Here is a 14994-nt window from a genome sequence, read left to right on the forward strand (position 1 = left end):
TGCACTCAAAGGCAGAGGTGACCTAGTCTGCATCGTTAGTTTCAGGTCAGCCAGAGCTGTTGTAGAGAGAAAGGCCTTATTTTGGGGCGGGGCAGTTGACTGGTGAGGCAGAAGCAGGTAGGTGGATGTTTGGAGTTTGAGGCCAGCATAGTCTATAGAACAAGTTCTGAGACAGCAGGGAGACAGAGAGATCCTCACTGGGAGTGTGTGTGTGTGTGTGTGTGTGAGGGGTGTACAGCAAATGGCTCTTAACCACCAGGGCATCTCCCCATCCAGTAGGGTGTTTTTGTTTTGTTTTTTTAAATTAAAAAAAAAAATCAGCTGGTGGTGGTGCCTTTAATTCCAGCACTCTGAGGCACAGTCAGGTGGAGTTTGAGGCCAGCCTGGTCTACAAAGCTAATTCAAGGACGGCTAAGGCTACACCAAGAAATCCTGTCTCAATAAAACCAAAAAACCAAACCACAAAAGCAAGATCAGTGTATTTATTTGTGCTTTACTGGGTGTGTGGGCTGCCGGAGACTGGTCTCCTCTCTCCCTATATGGGTCCTGGGAATAGAACTCAGGTAGTCAGTCTTAGCGGCTACTTTCAGCTAGGGCCTCTGTGTAGCACAGTCAGTAAGATCCCTGGGTGGGCGGGCAGGAGAGGTGGCTCAGTGGTTTACGCTTGCTGCTCTTCCAGAGAAGTTTGGGTCTTAGCGCTCAGTGACACATAGTTGTGAGCTGCTGCCCTCTTCTGGCCACCATGGGCACTGCACACAAGTAGCATACACTCACACAAAGTAGAATGAATTTATAAAAAGTCCTGGATACCCAGGGTTTCGTGCTGTGTGCTGACCCTTAGCACAGCACTGATGCGCTGTTTATAATCCCATGGAGTGGCAGATGCCATAGCTTCAGCATCAAGAAGCAGCCAGGTTGGGGCTGGAGTGAGCAGGAAGCAGTGTTCTAAACACAGGGAAGAGCAGGCTCCTGGGCTAGGAGCACACGGTGCACCTGTGCAGCCTGTGCCCTCCTTTACTATGGTAACCTGAGGTGAGAAGGCACGTCACCTCTTGAGTCCATGTACCCATCTGTGGGCTGAGAATGTGGAATGCACACAGACAGCCACTCCGGCTTCCCCCCACACTCAAGCAAACTGCCACATATGATGCCTTTTCTGCCTAGGCTGTGTGGGTGGCCAGTGATACAGGGCTCTGTTGAGGGCGAGGAGGGACCTCTCTTCTGTCAGGAAGGGTGCAGATAGCATGCCAGCTCCTGGAACTGTTTAATCTGGCTCTGGCACTCCTGCTCACACCCTCTTCGTGGTCTGGAGAGCATGTGACAGGCTTGGGAGCAGCCGCTTAGCTCTGCCCTCCCAACCGCACGTTCCTATGCTCCTTTTGGTTTGCAGCTCAATGGGACTGTCCCCTGTGAGCTCCCTATGGCAAGGCCCTGTCTGAGATGCTGTCCCTGGCAGCACCACCTTTCCACTGGGTTCAGCCCAGCCTTGCTTAGAGGACCCCCTGCTGGCTCCACCTTCTCCATCATAGGGAGCTGTATGGTCCTGTCTAGCACCTATCAGACCTTCTGAGCCACTCCACCATGCCTAGCAGCAGCAGCAGGAGGTATCCTTCCCGTCTTTGCTGCAGAACAGTGAGTTTGTATTTACTATGTGTCTCTCCCAGCAGACCATGCCGTCCCAGCAGGCGCTCTGCCATGACCTCAGTGTCTGGGCACAGAGATGTGGAGAGAATGTCACAGACACATACTCACCTCAGTCTGCCCCCTGTCTCCAGCCTGCAGGCACATACACCTACAGTCAGACTACCCACACTCCAGGAGACCCCTCGCTCCTTTCCTGACCTCTGACTGCCCATGTCAGCCCAGCATCCCCCAATCTCTTCCGGAAAGAAAAGACAGCACTCTTTTGCACTTTGCACAAAATGTATTTCTGTGACATCCTGAAGTACAGACATTTCCCCAGACCCAGGTGGTAAAGCAGTGGATGACAGCTCTGCTCAGGGCCTGGCAGTGCCAGAGGGCGTGGGATGGAAAGGGCAGGCTGAGGTTGCCCAAGTGCTGCATGGGGGAAGCCACCTGCCAGGGAAAGTTTCCTCTGGGAAGGTCAGTTGCCTCTCCCCGAGTCCTGTGAACAGCTGGGCCCCTTCTGACTGTAGGCAGGTAAGCCCGGAAACAAACAGGCACAGAGAAGAAAGAGGGCAGAAAAAGCCACACCAGAGGCTGCCTCCGGGGCCAGCTTTGCTCCCTACGCCTGCTGTGCACAGGTCTCCTGAGTACCTGTACCAATGAAAGGCAATGCAGAGACACAATGATGGGTGCACGGATGCCCCGAGAGCCTACACCACAGTGCAGCTTCTCAGGGCAGCCTGACTGGGCTGGAGGGACAGAGGACTGTCCACATGCTGGTCTGAAGGTGGTTTCCTGCTGCCACTGTGAGGCTGGAGTGGGGAACTCCTGCCTTGGAGGGAGCTGTAGTATCTTCTGGACAGCGGGTGGGCTCAGCTCTGCTGCTGGTGGGAGTGCCTGGGCACTGGGGTGCTGTGGGTAGATGAGGGCTACAGAACAAGGAGCAAGACCCTGGTCCCGGAAGGTGCCAGCTGCCAGAGTTGAGGTGGCCTGGGGCATGTTTGGCAGAAGGGGCAGTGGAATTGCCCCTGAGTTCTGGCCATCTCTGGGCTGGAACCTTCAAAAGCCTGGGGCCTGAGGGAGACTTGAGGCAGCCTCCATAGCAGCATGGCCACAGACAGGCCTGGCCAGAGAGCAGTGGCCAACAGAGCCATGCTTCTCCAGGGTCCTCGGGACAGGAGCCGCTTGGTCTAAGGCTGGGAACAGCTTACTCTTTTGGCCCCAGATGGCTCACAGCCTGGAGCACCAAAGCTGGGAAACCCAGTAGGGCTGGACTTAATCCCAGACCTCAGCAGCCTCACTCACCTGGGAGCCTGCACAGGGCACTCAGGCGGGGATCAAGGATGTCGAGCAGCCTGGTAAGGGCCAGCTCCGCCCACAACAGACAGAAGGCAGGCCAGGGTCTGAGCTCACTGGGAAGGGACCAGGCACTCACAGCATTAGAGGCAAGCCCAGCTGGGGCAGGAGGGAACATGGCAGCAACGAAAGCTTGGAGGTGGATGAGAGTGGCAAGGAGCTGCAAAGACTCGGGAGAAGTCATACACACAAAACTTCACACTTCCTAACCAAAAAAAAAATAATAATATATATATAATATATATATCTCACTAACATTAAGGAACCGCGTCGGCTGTGCAAAAGTCCTCGCTGTCTCTTCACCCTGTGGGAGGCTCCGCAAGGGACCTGCCCACTAGACCTCCAGCGCTTCCTCCCGGCCTGTGGTCCGAGCTGTGTGGCCTCTATCTGGACGTGTCCATGTTCTCCTCTCTAAAGTTACTGCAGTGCTCAATCACCTTGCTGGATGAAACCGGGGAGAGCATTGGAGGATGGCTAAGAAGGGCCGCTCCTGCTTGGGCCCCACAGCTACTTAACAAGCCTTAAGAGTGACCCTGACACATACTTGAACAGTGTACCGGTGACTGGGAAGTAGGACCTGTGGCCATGAATGCTGCCCCTGCCCCCAACTAGGAAAGGAGGAAGTCCTATAAGCAGTCAGACCTGACCTCCTCAACCCACCACTGCCCTCTTCAGTGCTTGCCCTGCCCATGCTCATTCTCTGTGCAGAAGTCCACAGGGCCCCAAATGGACAGGGGTCTGCACAGGTGGCTATACCGGCTCCAGGCCTTAAGTGTCCCAACTCAGTCTGCTCCCTGAGATTACTGCCACCCACGGCAGTTTGACCTTACACCCCTTGTCTGTTCAAAAGGGAGACTCTGGGTTCTGGGGTTCACCGCAGCCTCCATTTGCTGAAAGGCTGTATGGAGGGCTTTAGAGAAGGAACTTCCTAGTATAGTTCATTCTTGACCCAGAGAACCCACTGGCTCAGACACAACTCAGGTCTCAGGTCAAAGGGCACCAAGAGGGCTCGCTGACAGGCCCCACCCAATGACTTAAAAGTCCTGGGATCTTGTTTAACACAGATATCCCCAAGCCCACTGGTAAAAAAGTCTGCAGGTGGCTGTTGAGTTCTAACACTTTCCAGGGGACTCCCAAGGGAGACTAAGTCCAAGGACCAGTCAGTTAAAACTGAACCCAAAAATAACAAATGGCAGAGCTGGCTGATGTCTCCAAGCCAGAAAGGCATATTCTGCGTATGGGGCGGGAGGAGGGTGGAGTCTGAGCCTCAGGCCACCCTGTGCTCAGATTTATGACAAAGGAGTATTCTCTGAGTGAGAATGGATCCAGGAAAGAGGAAGGCGGATCCAACTGATCCTATCATGTAGTATGTGTACTTGAAGGCGTACGAGGGACAATCATAACTGGGGCCTGGCACATGCTGGGCAAGGGCTGTACTGCTGAGCTTCACCCCAGCCGTCGAAGGGCGCGTTTCCCTGGCGGCCTTACCCTTACCCCTGCGTTTAAATAACCCAGCACCGTGTGCACGTGGCCTCTAGCATACACCTCACCACAGCGAGTCCGTTTTTATTGGAATAACGTAGGTCAAAAATAATGCAGAGTTCTTGCTAATGCTGGTGACAAGGAGGGCTCTCAGTGGGACTGGGGAAGCCTACTGAGCACTTGAAAGCAGACCAGCTCCCCTGACAGTTGAGACCCTGTCTGTCATCCATGGGCAGGTGACAGAGGCCCCTGCTGGACACCCATCCACTGTTTGCTCCATACTAACCCTGAGTAACTCCCACTGAGCCCTTTGCCCTCCATACCAAGGTTCCTACCCAGGATGCAGTTTGTTTCTTACCGGGCCATCTCCTTGGTTTCCTGCCGGGCAGTAACCATCTTGATCAAGTCCCTCAGCAGGGGCATCCCGCCTTCCTTAATCAGCAGGGGGCAGTACTTGTCAGCTACAAGGTAGGAGCAATAGTGAGGACCATGTTCAGCTACAGCCTGTCCCCAGACACCCACAGTTTCCAGAACCGTTCTACAGTTGCTGCCTGAGGAAAGACCTGCCAGGAGGGAGCAGGGACAGGCCAAGGGTGCCAAGCCTCCTGGGGCCACATGGCAGGGAATGGGCAAGTCCTTGAAAAAGACACTCCCCACTGTTCCCCAGAAATTGTGGTTACAATTTCCCTGGAGTTAGTCCTATGGGAAATATCTCCACCATAGGCCCAAAGCATGATATTTCTCTGAGAGTTTGTATCATGACACAGGTTCCCCAGGCAGAAGTTTGTATTTATGATGTTGCTAGTAAGACACCCCCAGGTAACTATGGTGACCAACCAAGGAGATGGCTATCTCTCTGCCTTGCAGGTAGCAAAAAGACTGGAAAGTTCACTCACAGGTAGGGCAAGAGTGTGGAGAAAGGCACACCGGTATGGGCTGGGTCACCTCTGATGGTGACTAGGCTAACCATCACACTGGCATCCTACCAATGCCAACTTAGCTCTGAAGGACATGGCCAATGGTAACTCTTTGTGTTCTTTCCTGAGTGCCAGCTCCCTGTGGACATGCTGTGTTCAGCTGAGGGACTGTCTGAGCCAAGGGAGGAGGCACTCACGGTAGACAGACACGAGGTTGTACAGGGCCCAGGTGGCCCAGTGCTGGCTGACTGGAGAGATGCCCTGGGGAAGGAGGCGGAGGATCGGCTCAAAGGACCTGCAGGAGAGAGGCGCCGTCATCCAGAGGCTGGAGAAGTGAGGCTTGCTCCTATGAGCTCCTCCATGCAGGGTCCTAAGGGCAGTATGGGCAAGCCTGTAGGATTTCAGGGCCCTGCGGCTGGCTCTACCCAGGAGTTCACCCTGGGGAAGACCAAAGTCAGAGAAGAGGGTCTTGGCAACCAAGAGAGTGAACTGGTAAGGAAGGGGGACACCTTGGGAGAAACCTACAGTAACTCTAAGCCAGGCTGCAGTTCCAGCCCCCAAGCCAGGAAATCTCATCTGCAAAGCTTCAGAAGGGCCCTGGGATTTAGCTTCCTGCCTCCCAGGGACTGGGGCTTGAGCAAAGCCACACACCATGGCCTATCCTTTCAACTGAGTGTTTGACATAAATGACCAGCTGTCCCTAGTGTGGCAGGGAGAAGGACTGACCGGGTGACTACAAAGTCACCCTCCCAGTACAGTGAGGACTGAGGCCAGCCTGACAGGGGTGGGGTTACAGGTGACCTGTGTTTTGCGGTGTGTTTAGTTCTGTATCAAACATGCGTAAGAGACAGGCCTTGGATATAACACACATGTTAACGAGTGGGAATGTGCCCCTCACACACTGGACCTTACAGTGAGTGAGAGCAATCGCCTTTAGAGAACAGGACCAGGGTGGAAAGCTCTGGCACATCATGTTGGGACAAGCAGCTTCTGACTCTCCATGCTGTGTACCTTCCCATCTCTGACCTGTAGTTGATATTCCTTCGGGAGTTGATATCCCAGCTCTGGATGGCCGCCCACATACGCTCCTCCACCTCTGCCCGCTGGGGTTCACAGACACCCCAGGCTTCAGGCCCATCAAACATGATGTGGGATAGGACACCACAGGCATTGTAAGAAACCTCAATGCCATCGGCCTTGCTTTCCAGCAGGTTGCTACCGGGAAGAAGAAGAAGAAGAAGATCCACCATGCATTAGTGGGCAGCCACCCAGCCCTGCAGCCACTACCGCCTCCTCCCGCTTCAGCCCCTTGAGCACAGGACTTCAGGCCTGTACCGCCGGGCTCAGGTGTAAATGACTTGGCCCTGTTTTGTTTGTTTTTGAGTCAGGATCTCATGAAGTTCAGACTGGCCTGCTTCATCTCCCAAGTGCTAGGATTACAAGCTCAGGCCACATCTCGCCACTTGGTATTTATTCAGAGTCCTTCAAAGAAAAGGATGTGACAGTGCGGCCGTCTGTGGCAGGCTGAAAGACTAAAGCCCACAGGGGCTGGGGAAACGGCTCAGTGTACAGCACAGCTCACTGTACAGCACACACTGCTCTGTCAGACTGGAGCTGAGTCCCAGGACCCATGGCGGCTTGCAACTCTAGGAGACCCAAACCTTGGCCTTTCTGGGCAACTGCACTCATGGGCAAACACCCGTCCCTCACATACACAGAATTACTAACAAGATCAAGGAAAACAAAACGTACATTATAGATAGAAGGAGTACCAGTAACAGAAGCCTAGACAGAGCACAGTGTGCTCACAGTACACCCGACTGTTCTGAGTTTTCTGGAGGCCCAGGAAGTACCAACCTGAAGACGCTGATGAACTGAGAGGTCATCAGCTGAGGCCGCAGCCCCTTCACCTCTGCCACATTCCCCAAGAGCCCGAGCATGTTCCGGTGTAGCTCCTGCTTCTCTGGGAACTCCTGGGACAAGAGCAGGCAAGGCCTTCACACTCATCACTTCACGTGATACTGTTATCCTGCGGATTTGTGGGCGCCTGTGTGGAGGGCCCTTCTAGACAAGGGAGAGATACAGTAGGCCGGCCTCGACTTTCTAGTGCTCCCAGGACAGAGGCCGGGAAGAGAGCTGACTTTGGGGATGATTACAGCTCCATTTGCCACAGCTCAGAGGAGTCCTTTCTGGGGAGCCCCTAAGAAGCTACAGAAACAAGCCGAGTCCTATATTCTGGGCAGAACTGTATCTTGTTAGCAGAGGACGGTCTCTGGGCAGGCAGAACAGGTTGGGGTTCCCTGGCAGAAGGACTCTCAGGAGGTGAAGCTGAGAAAAGCTTCCTGACACTTCTTCCAGCAGCAGACATGGGGTGTGTGGCTGGCCTGTGTGGCCATGGGAAGCTTGTGCGGGATGGCATGCTAGGTGTGTGGCAGCCCGTGCGGGCACTGCCTACCTTCAGGCAGTCGAGAAAGAGCTTCATGCCGTTGAAGTTAAGGAACATCTCACAGTTGTCTGGAGTCTCATCCGTGATGTTCCACAGAGCGCTCCAGGAGAACTCCATGACCTGGTCACACTGTTGGGGAGGCACAGCTCAGTTCTGTCCTCCGGAGGACACATGGCCAACTCTGGCAGAAGCCTCTAGGGAGAGGGCAGAGTGGGCTGGGCTCGCTTACCGTCTTGTCCAGCAGCTTCTTCTGGATCAGCTTCAACATGGTCTGTGGGCAGAGGAGAGAGGCTGCCTGAGGCCAGGGCCCCACCAGCTTAGGAGCTCAGCAGACAGGGAGGCACTGCCTGTCCCGGGTGACACAGCCTGGCAGCGTCCAACTCTACAGGTCTTTTGGAAGTGGCTCGAAGGTGGTCAAGGACACGTGGGTACTTGTCAAGTGCTTCTCTGCTAGGGGCGGCACTCCTCGGGGATAGGGGGGGTCAGTGGAGGGATAGAGGGGGGGTCAGTGGACCGACTACCCTCAGATCCTTCTTTCCTTCCATATTTATCCTGTTCATGTACTGGGCTAAGAACTTATTCATACCAGGCCAGAAAGGCATAGTGACAAGAAGGGCCAGCCCTGGGTCTTTTGTCATAGGGCTTACTGCATGGAGCTGAGTGGAACTAGTTAAAAGACAGAGAAGACCACACAGTCATAAGCAACATTAAGAAATCCTTCTGAAAGCCAGGCGCGGTGGTACAATCTTTAATCCCAGCACTGGGGAAAGCAGAGGCAGGTGGATCTCTGAGTTCAAGGGCAGCCTGGTCTACATATTGAGTTCCAGGACAGCCAGGGCTACCCAGAGAAACCCTGTCTGAAAAACAAAACAAAAGAAATCCTTCTGAGGCGGGCATGGTAGTGCACCTTTATTACGAGCACTCGGGAGGAAGTAGACGTGAAGTTATCGTTCTGACTTAGAGACCAGCCTGCGGTACCTAGCAAGTTCTAGGCCAGCCAGGGCTACATAGAAAGGCCTTGTCATATACAAGTAAGCAGGCAAGCAAGCAACTCTTCTGGGGAGTGGAGAGATGGCTCTGTGGTTAGGAGTATGTCCTACTCTTGCTGAGGATCCAAGTTCAATTCCCAGCACCCATGTGAGAAGGCTCATGGTCGCCTGTTAACTCCAACAGGTGGATCAAACAACACTGTCCGACACTCATTCTCCCCCCCCCCCTCTCTGCCATCTCCTACCCCCTCCTCCCCCGTCACCCGGGTCCTCTGGAGGCCTCAGAGCACAGGAGGATAAAGGCAGCCAAGCTCACGTACCACGACGAAGCCCATCTTGCCCACAGCCTCCTTGTGATCATTGTCCACCTGGCAGACGAGGGCATTGCACAAGTGCACAGCGATACGCTGGATCGACTCGTCCTGGCGGGTGGGGCTGAGGATGCCAAGCAGGAGCTCGTTCACGCGGCGGTACTGGAACTCCAGCTCCTCGGGGATGCTGAAGTTGCAGAGGGTCAGACAGCAGTTCCGCTGCACCTGGGCCAGGGTGGGAGACAAGCAGGGCACGTTCAGGGACAGACCTGGGACAGGGCTCCAGATCAGATGTCACCAAGGGCTGGGGAGATTCTCTGGAAGAGAAAGCTTCCGGGCCTTTTGGTTGGAGTTTTCAACACAGTCCACACTGAGCTCAGGCTCACCATGTAGCCAGGGCTGGCTTTCAACTCCCAACCCTGCTGCCTCAGTATACCGCCATGTTCAACTAAGGCTTGCCCCCTTGCTTTTCATTCTCAGTAAGGTTATTCTAAAAGTTTTTAAAAACATGAAGTTTTTGTATTTTAAAATCCATGCAACCACGACCTCTGCCAGGAAACAAACACTGCCTACACCCAAGTCCCTTCCTGATCATAAGACCCTGTCTTCCCCCCAGGGAGCCACGAGCCCTTGTTCAGCACTGCTCCAAGGACAAGTATTGTCACCTGTAGCTGAAATGCACTCGCTTTCATTGAAGTCTAACATTCTGTCATGACACCTCAGTTTACCCATCAGTTCTCCCACTAACGGACTTTTGGCCACTGTCCATAATGCCTTGCACATGCTGCCTGGTGTCTGTCACACAGCTGCACTAAGGTACACAGAGTTGAGGGATTTGGGGGTTTGTTTTCTTGAGAGGGTCTTATGCACTCCAGACTGGCTTCGAACACAGCTGAAGATGACACTGAACTCCTGGTCCTCTTGCTTCCAAGCCTGGCTTGCTCAGGGCTTTCTGGATCAGAAGTGGACACGATTCATGTTGAGACAGCAGTTGGCTGTTAACCAGGTGGCTGTACTGCTACCAGCAGTGTACAGGCATGTGGCCATCCCTTCTTTCCCAGCCTGTACATTCATGATGTATGTACTCCACGGGTCATCATTACTCTCCTTCCCTTCCTTATTAAACATATATTTTGTGTTTTAAAATTTATTTTATGTGTGCATATATATGTATACCATGTTCTACATACATACACATACACACATATATGCACCATGCATTGTAATGGGAGTCAGAAAGTGCTGAATTCCTTGGATCTGGAGTTACAGCCAATTGTGAGCAGCCAACCAAATGGGTGTTAGGAACTAAGCCCTCGTTCTCTGCAGGGGTAACAGTAAAAGTTTTTGAATTTCAAGGCAGGGTTTCTCTGTGTACCCTTGGCTGTCCTGGAACTTGCGCTATAGACCAGGCTGGCCTTCAGCTTAGAGATTTGCCTACTGTGTGATGGGACTAGAGCAACAACCTGCTTGTAACAAGTGCTTTTAATCACTGAGCCATCTACCCACCCCTACATGCTTCTTTATTAAATACTGGCATTCACCAGGCTTTATGAATCACAATGTTTAGAGGGTACGGCCCCTTAGGGTATCAGACACTATGCATGCACACACATTTTACAATGCTGGGCACCGAGCCCCGGGCCACATGCTTTATCCAGTGCTCCGTCACTGAGCTACCCCCGATGCCAATACTATAGTCTGAGAAAGCCTATTCTAATTTTTTTCTTGTTTGAAACAGGGTTTCTCTGTGTAGGCCTGGCTATCTTGGAACAGTTTTAATCTTCCTCTGTAGATGAAACTGGCCTCAAACTCAGGGAGTCCTTCTGCCTTCTGCATTGCCTTGGCCTTAAAGTTTAAAGGTAACCCTTTACAGTATTTATATGCTACCATTTCTGCAGAAAACTACTGCCCTAGCTCCTTTGTTGTTGTTGTTTTTTAAAGATTTATTTATTATATATGAGTACCCTGTAGCTGTCTTCAGACACACCAGAAAAGGGCATCAGACCCCATTACAGATGGTTGTGAGCCACCATGTGGTTGCTGGGAATTGAACTCAGGACCTCTGGAAGAGCAGTCAGTGCTCTTAACCACTGAGCCATCTCTCCTCTGCACCCCCCCTTCAACTTTTTTTTGAGAGGTTCCTCTGTGTAGCCTGGACTCACTATGTAGAGCAGGCTAACCTGGAACTCCAAAGATCCAGCAGCCTCTGCCTCCTGGGTGCTGAGACTAAAGGCCTGCACCCACCACCCAGCATCTCCTTTGCTTTCTTGATTTTTTATTTTATGTATGTTGGTGTTTTGCTAGAAAATGTCTGTGTACCACATGTAACTGGAGTTACAGATGGTTGGGATTTGAACCTGGGTCCTCTGCAACAGTAGCCAGTGCTCTTAACTGCTGAACCATCTCTCCTTGCCCCATTTTCTTGATTTTCTTTTTGAGACAGGGTTTGACTCTGAAGCCCAGGCCTCAATCCCACCTCAGTCTCCTGAGGCCGGGCTACTGGCAAGAGCCAGCCCGATCCCGATTCTTTTCTCTTCAAAGCAGAGCTCAGACACACTGATGTGCACCACGCCTTAGTCCCAGCACTGGCGAGTGCTGGAAGAAAAGATCTGGTGCACACTGTTAGTCAGTTCTGGAGGCAGAGGCAGGCAGAGCTCTGTGAGTTCGAGGCCAGCCTGGTTCATGTAAGGACTTCCAGGAGAGGGCTACAGAGCGAGACTGTCTCAAAGGAGAAAACAACAGCATCCACACTACACAAGCAACATGCAGAGCAGTGCAAATGACCCATTTACTACATTCTCATGCACACACGACATGTCAGAGCAAGGGATGTCAGTGGGAGGCTACGCGTGTGGTGGACTTTTAGTGGTTTTCATGTCTTTGTAACTGTTCTATGGCAAATGTTCTTTTATAATTTTATAATTAAGAACAGGTACTAGAATCCAGCCCCCCGACAGTGGTAGGGAGAGAGGAGACCAGCCCCCCCGACAGTGGTAGGGAGGGAGGCAGAAAAGACGGAGCACAGAGGGCAGAGGTGGGGTGGCCATGGGCAGGGCCCATAGTTGAAGCCAGCTTCTGGGGTCACTGTGTGCCAGGGGCAGGTTTCTGGGACAACAGCTATACAAGAACTGGCAAAGGTCACCTAAGCCTGGGGGACCTGTGTGTCTGGGCCCTGGGAAGCGGGAAGGGGTACTGGGCCAAAGCATGCAGGCCGCAGTAGGCAGGGGCTCACCGTCACCTCCTGGTAGGACTCCATGCCATTCAGCACCACCTGGATGACCTGCCGGCGCAGCTTGACGCTCTGCTCTGAGCGGTACTCAGAGTTGGTCAGGTAGAAGAGAGCGGCACTGCCAGTCACTTGAATGTTCTTGTCATACTTGTGACACTTGAGGGCTGTGATGACCAGCTGTGTGAACACAGGGTATGGGGTGGGGCTGGGGTGCTGCCAGAGGCAGGCAAGGACAGCTTGGGCTCTATGAGTCACTGTGGCTTCTCTGGGGAAAGGCTGACCTTAGACCTGCTGTCCTGGGGAGATGTGAGCAGGGTAGGAACTAGGGCAGGGCCTGAACAAGCTGGCAGGTTTGCAAGGCAAGGCTGCCTGTTCCCCTGGGATAAGGGCTGGGTGCAGAAGGACAGAGAAGGAGGGCAGCAATATCTGGGAGCCTGAGGGCCTGGGGTTCTGAGCTGACCTTCAGGGCGCGCAGAAGCTGGTTGCAGCGTTCAATGCGTGCAATGTCAAACAGCAGGTTGATGGCCCTGGAAGTGATCTCAGGCCGGTGCTCTGTGTAGGCCTCGATGGCGTTCAGCACCTGCTCTTCATTTTTGTCACCACTTACCTAGTGATGGAACATGTCAGGACAACCCAGGAGAGGCCAGGTAATGGGACCCCAGACTCAGTGTTGTGCAGTACTTGGCCACTTCCTCCTCCCCACTCCGCCTCTTACTTTGTAGGCTGGAATGTGTGTGAGACGACACAAGGAGGTCTCAAAGAGCCCAAGGAACTGCAGTGGCCTCTTCAGAGCCCGAAAAGGCATGATGCTGCTCTTGGATGGCTCGGTGCTGGGGAAAGAGCACACCAGAGTTGACAATTTGATCAGACCTAGCCTGGGCTCCCCCATGGACTGGGTACTCCACCCATGGAGAAACAAGGGCCTCTAATCCCATCGTGTCCCTGCCCAACCCACTGTGCAGCTAGGCCTGGCCTTCAACCCCTGGTCCTCCCACCCAACCTCTCAAGTGCTGTGATGCAGGCGCACGCTTCCAAGCCTGCTTAAGGCTGTGTTGGGATCAAAGTCAGAGCTCTGCACCACCTGAGCCACATCCCCAGCTCCCACCTCTTGATAGAAGGGTGGGAGGGCGGAGTGTGAACACGGATCAGCAGCTGCGAAAGGTGTCACCTGCCATTCTCACAGGGACACATTTCACCAACAAGCAAGGAAAAGCCCCTCTGCCGTACAGAACAAAGCATGGCTAAGGGCAGGCTGGAGGCAGCGACAGTGACTGGGCTGGAGTGAGAGCTCAGCACTGGTTCAGAGGCACGGGTCAGCTACAGTATTACCGAAAGGACAACAGTACCCCTGCCTGCTGTCCCCACCATTCCATCATGCCCGATGCTGTTTGTTTCTTAGGCCTTGGTGCAGATTGATCCAGATTGATCCCATGCTGCAATGTGATCTCTTCAACAAACTCGGAAGGCTTCAGGCAGCCCTGAGTGTGCACTTCCCCCCCAGTGTCCAGAATGTCTGTCCTTTCCCCATCAGCTCACACAGGCTCTGTCTGGCTTCTCTGTTTTCCCCTTCCCTCCTTCTTTCTTTCCTTCCTTCCTTCCCTCCTTCCCTCCTTCCTTCCCTCCTGTTAATTTACTGAATATGTGTGTATTACGTGCTTGTGCACGCTTGAGTGCTCACACTCATGAGGAAACCAGCAAATGGTTTGTAGGAGTGGGTTCCAGGGACAGAAGGCAAGTTGTCAGATTTGGTGACAAGCACCTTAACATGCTAAGGCATCTCACTGGCCCTTGACTTTTTTTAAAAAAATAATTATTGAACTCTGGGGTTTGTGTGCTTTGCCTAGATATATGTTGTATTCCCTGTGTGTGCCTGGTGCCTGCAGAGGCCCAAAGAGGATGTCAGGTCTCTCAGAACAAGACTTACAGACAGGTTGTGAGCCTCTATAGGGCACCCGGGCCCTATAGAACAACAGGAGTCCTAAACTGCTGAGCCTTCTGTCTTAGCCACTCCCCCCACTTTCCAACCCCCCTTGGAGGCTATGCAGCCCTGGCTGGCTTCAAACCACAGAGATGAGCATCCCTGTCTCTGGTGTACTGTGATTAAAGGTGTGCTTACCACGCCAGCCTCACTGGCTTGCACAGTACTTGGCATGAGGGCACTTGGTCAGGGCTTGGTGAGTGGCATCGTCCCAGTGGCAGAGCTAGGTACCCACCTGGTCTGCCCTGCCTCCTCATCTGTCTTGGAGATGCTGCAGTTCTCCAGGATCATGTGACCAGAGATGTCTAGTGACATCAGATTCCCCAGCTTCTGCACCAGGAGGCTGAGCACCTTCCGAGTCAGCTTGAACTTGTAGTAGCTGGAGAGGCGGTCTCGGGAGATGTCCAGGTGGCTGGAGGTCAGGTGGTGGCCACAGGTCAGGATCTTACTCCTTTAGGCCACAGCAAGGAAGGGCCCATGCCTGCCACAGCTTCTCTAGGGAACTCTGGAGAGATAGCCTGCTGGGACTTGGGTACCCTAAATTGCCCTCAACTAGCTAGTGTGTGGTCTAAGGAGTGGGCTCTCTCCCTGTTCCATGCAAGGGTTCCCCTGCTGTGGATGATGGACCCAGGACTGACACCTTCCTCTCTTCTATTGTCT

General features: G+C 53.3%; 1 protein-coding gene across 15 annotated transcripts in view; it reads right to left on the minus strand.

The window, feature by feature from the left end:
• Positions 1-1904: 1904 nt before the first annotated feature.
• Positions 1905-14994, minus strand: part of Zer1 (zyg-11 related, cell cycle regulator) — a 39197-nt gene continuing 26107 nt past the window's right edge. For 6 of the 15 annotated variants that reach the window (XM_063283935.1, XM_063283937.1, XM_008761657.4 and 3 more), the window contains exons 5-16: positions 14570-14746; positions 13072-13186; positions 12817-12963; positions 12360-12533; positions 9137-9352; positions 8057-8098; positions 7837-7956; positions 7239-7354; positions 6393-6596; positions 5579-5676; positions 4823-4925; positions 1905-3423 (exon numbers count right to left, since the gene is read on the minus strand). In XM_063283935.1, the coding sequence (XP_063140005.1) occupies positions 3366-3423; positions 4823-4925; positions 5579-5676; positions 6393-6596; positions 7239-7354; positions 7837-7956; positions 8057-8098; positions 9137-9352; positions 12360-12533; positions 12817-12963; positions 13072-13186; positions 14570-14746 (1570 nt within the window). In that variant the 3' untranslated portion in view covers positions 1905-3365. Of the gene's footprint in view, positions 3424-4822; positions 4926-5578; positions 5677-6392; positions 6597-7238; positions 7355-7836; positions 7957-8056; positions 8099-9136; positions 9353-12359; positions 12534-12816; positions 12964-13071; positions 13187-14569; positions 14786-14994 lie in introns of all 15 variants that reach the window. The other 9 variants (XM_063283936.1, XM_063283938.1, XM_017591838.2 and 6 more) reach the window with 4 other exon arrangements.

This window comes from Rattus norvegicus, chromosome 3 (genome assembly GCF_036323735.1).
Source record: "Rattus norvegicus strain BN/NHsdMcwi chromosome 3, GRCr8, whole genome shotgun sequence".
NCBI lineage: Eukaryota > Metazoa > Chordata > Mammalia > Rodentia > Muridae > Rattus > Rattus norvegicus.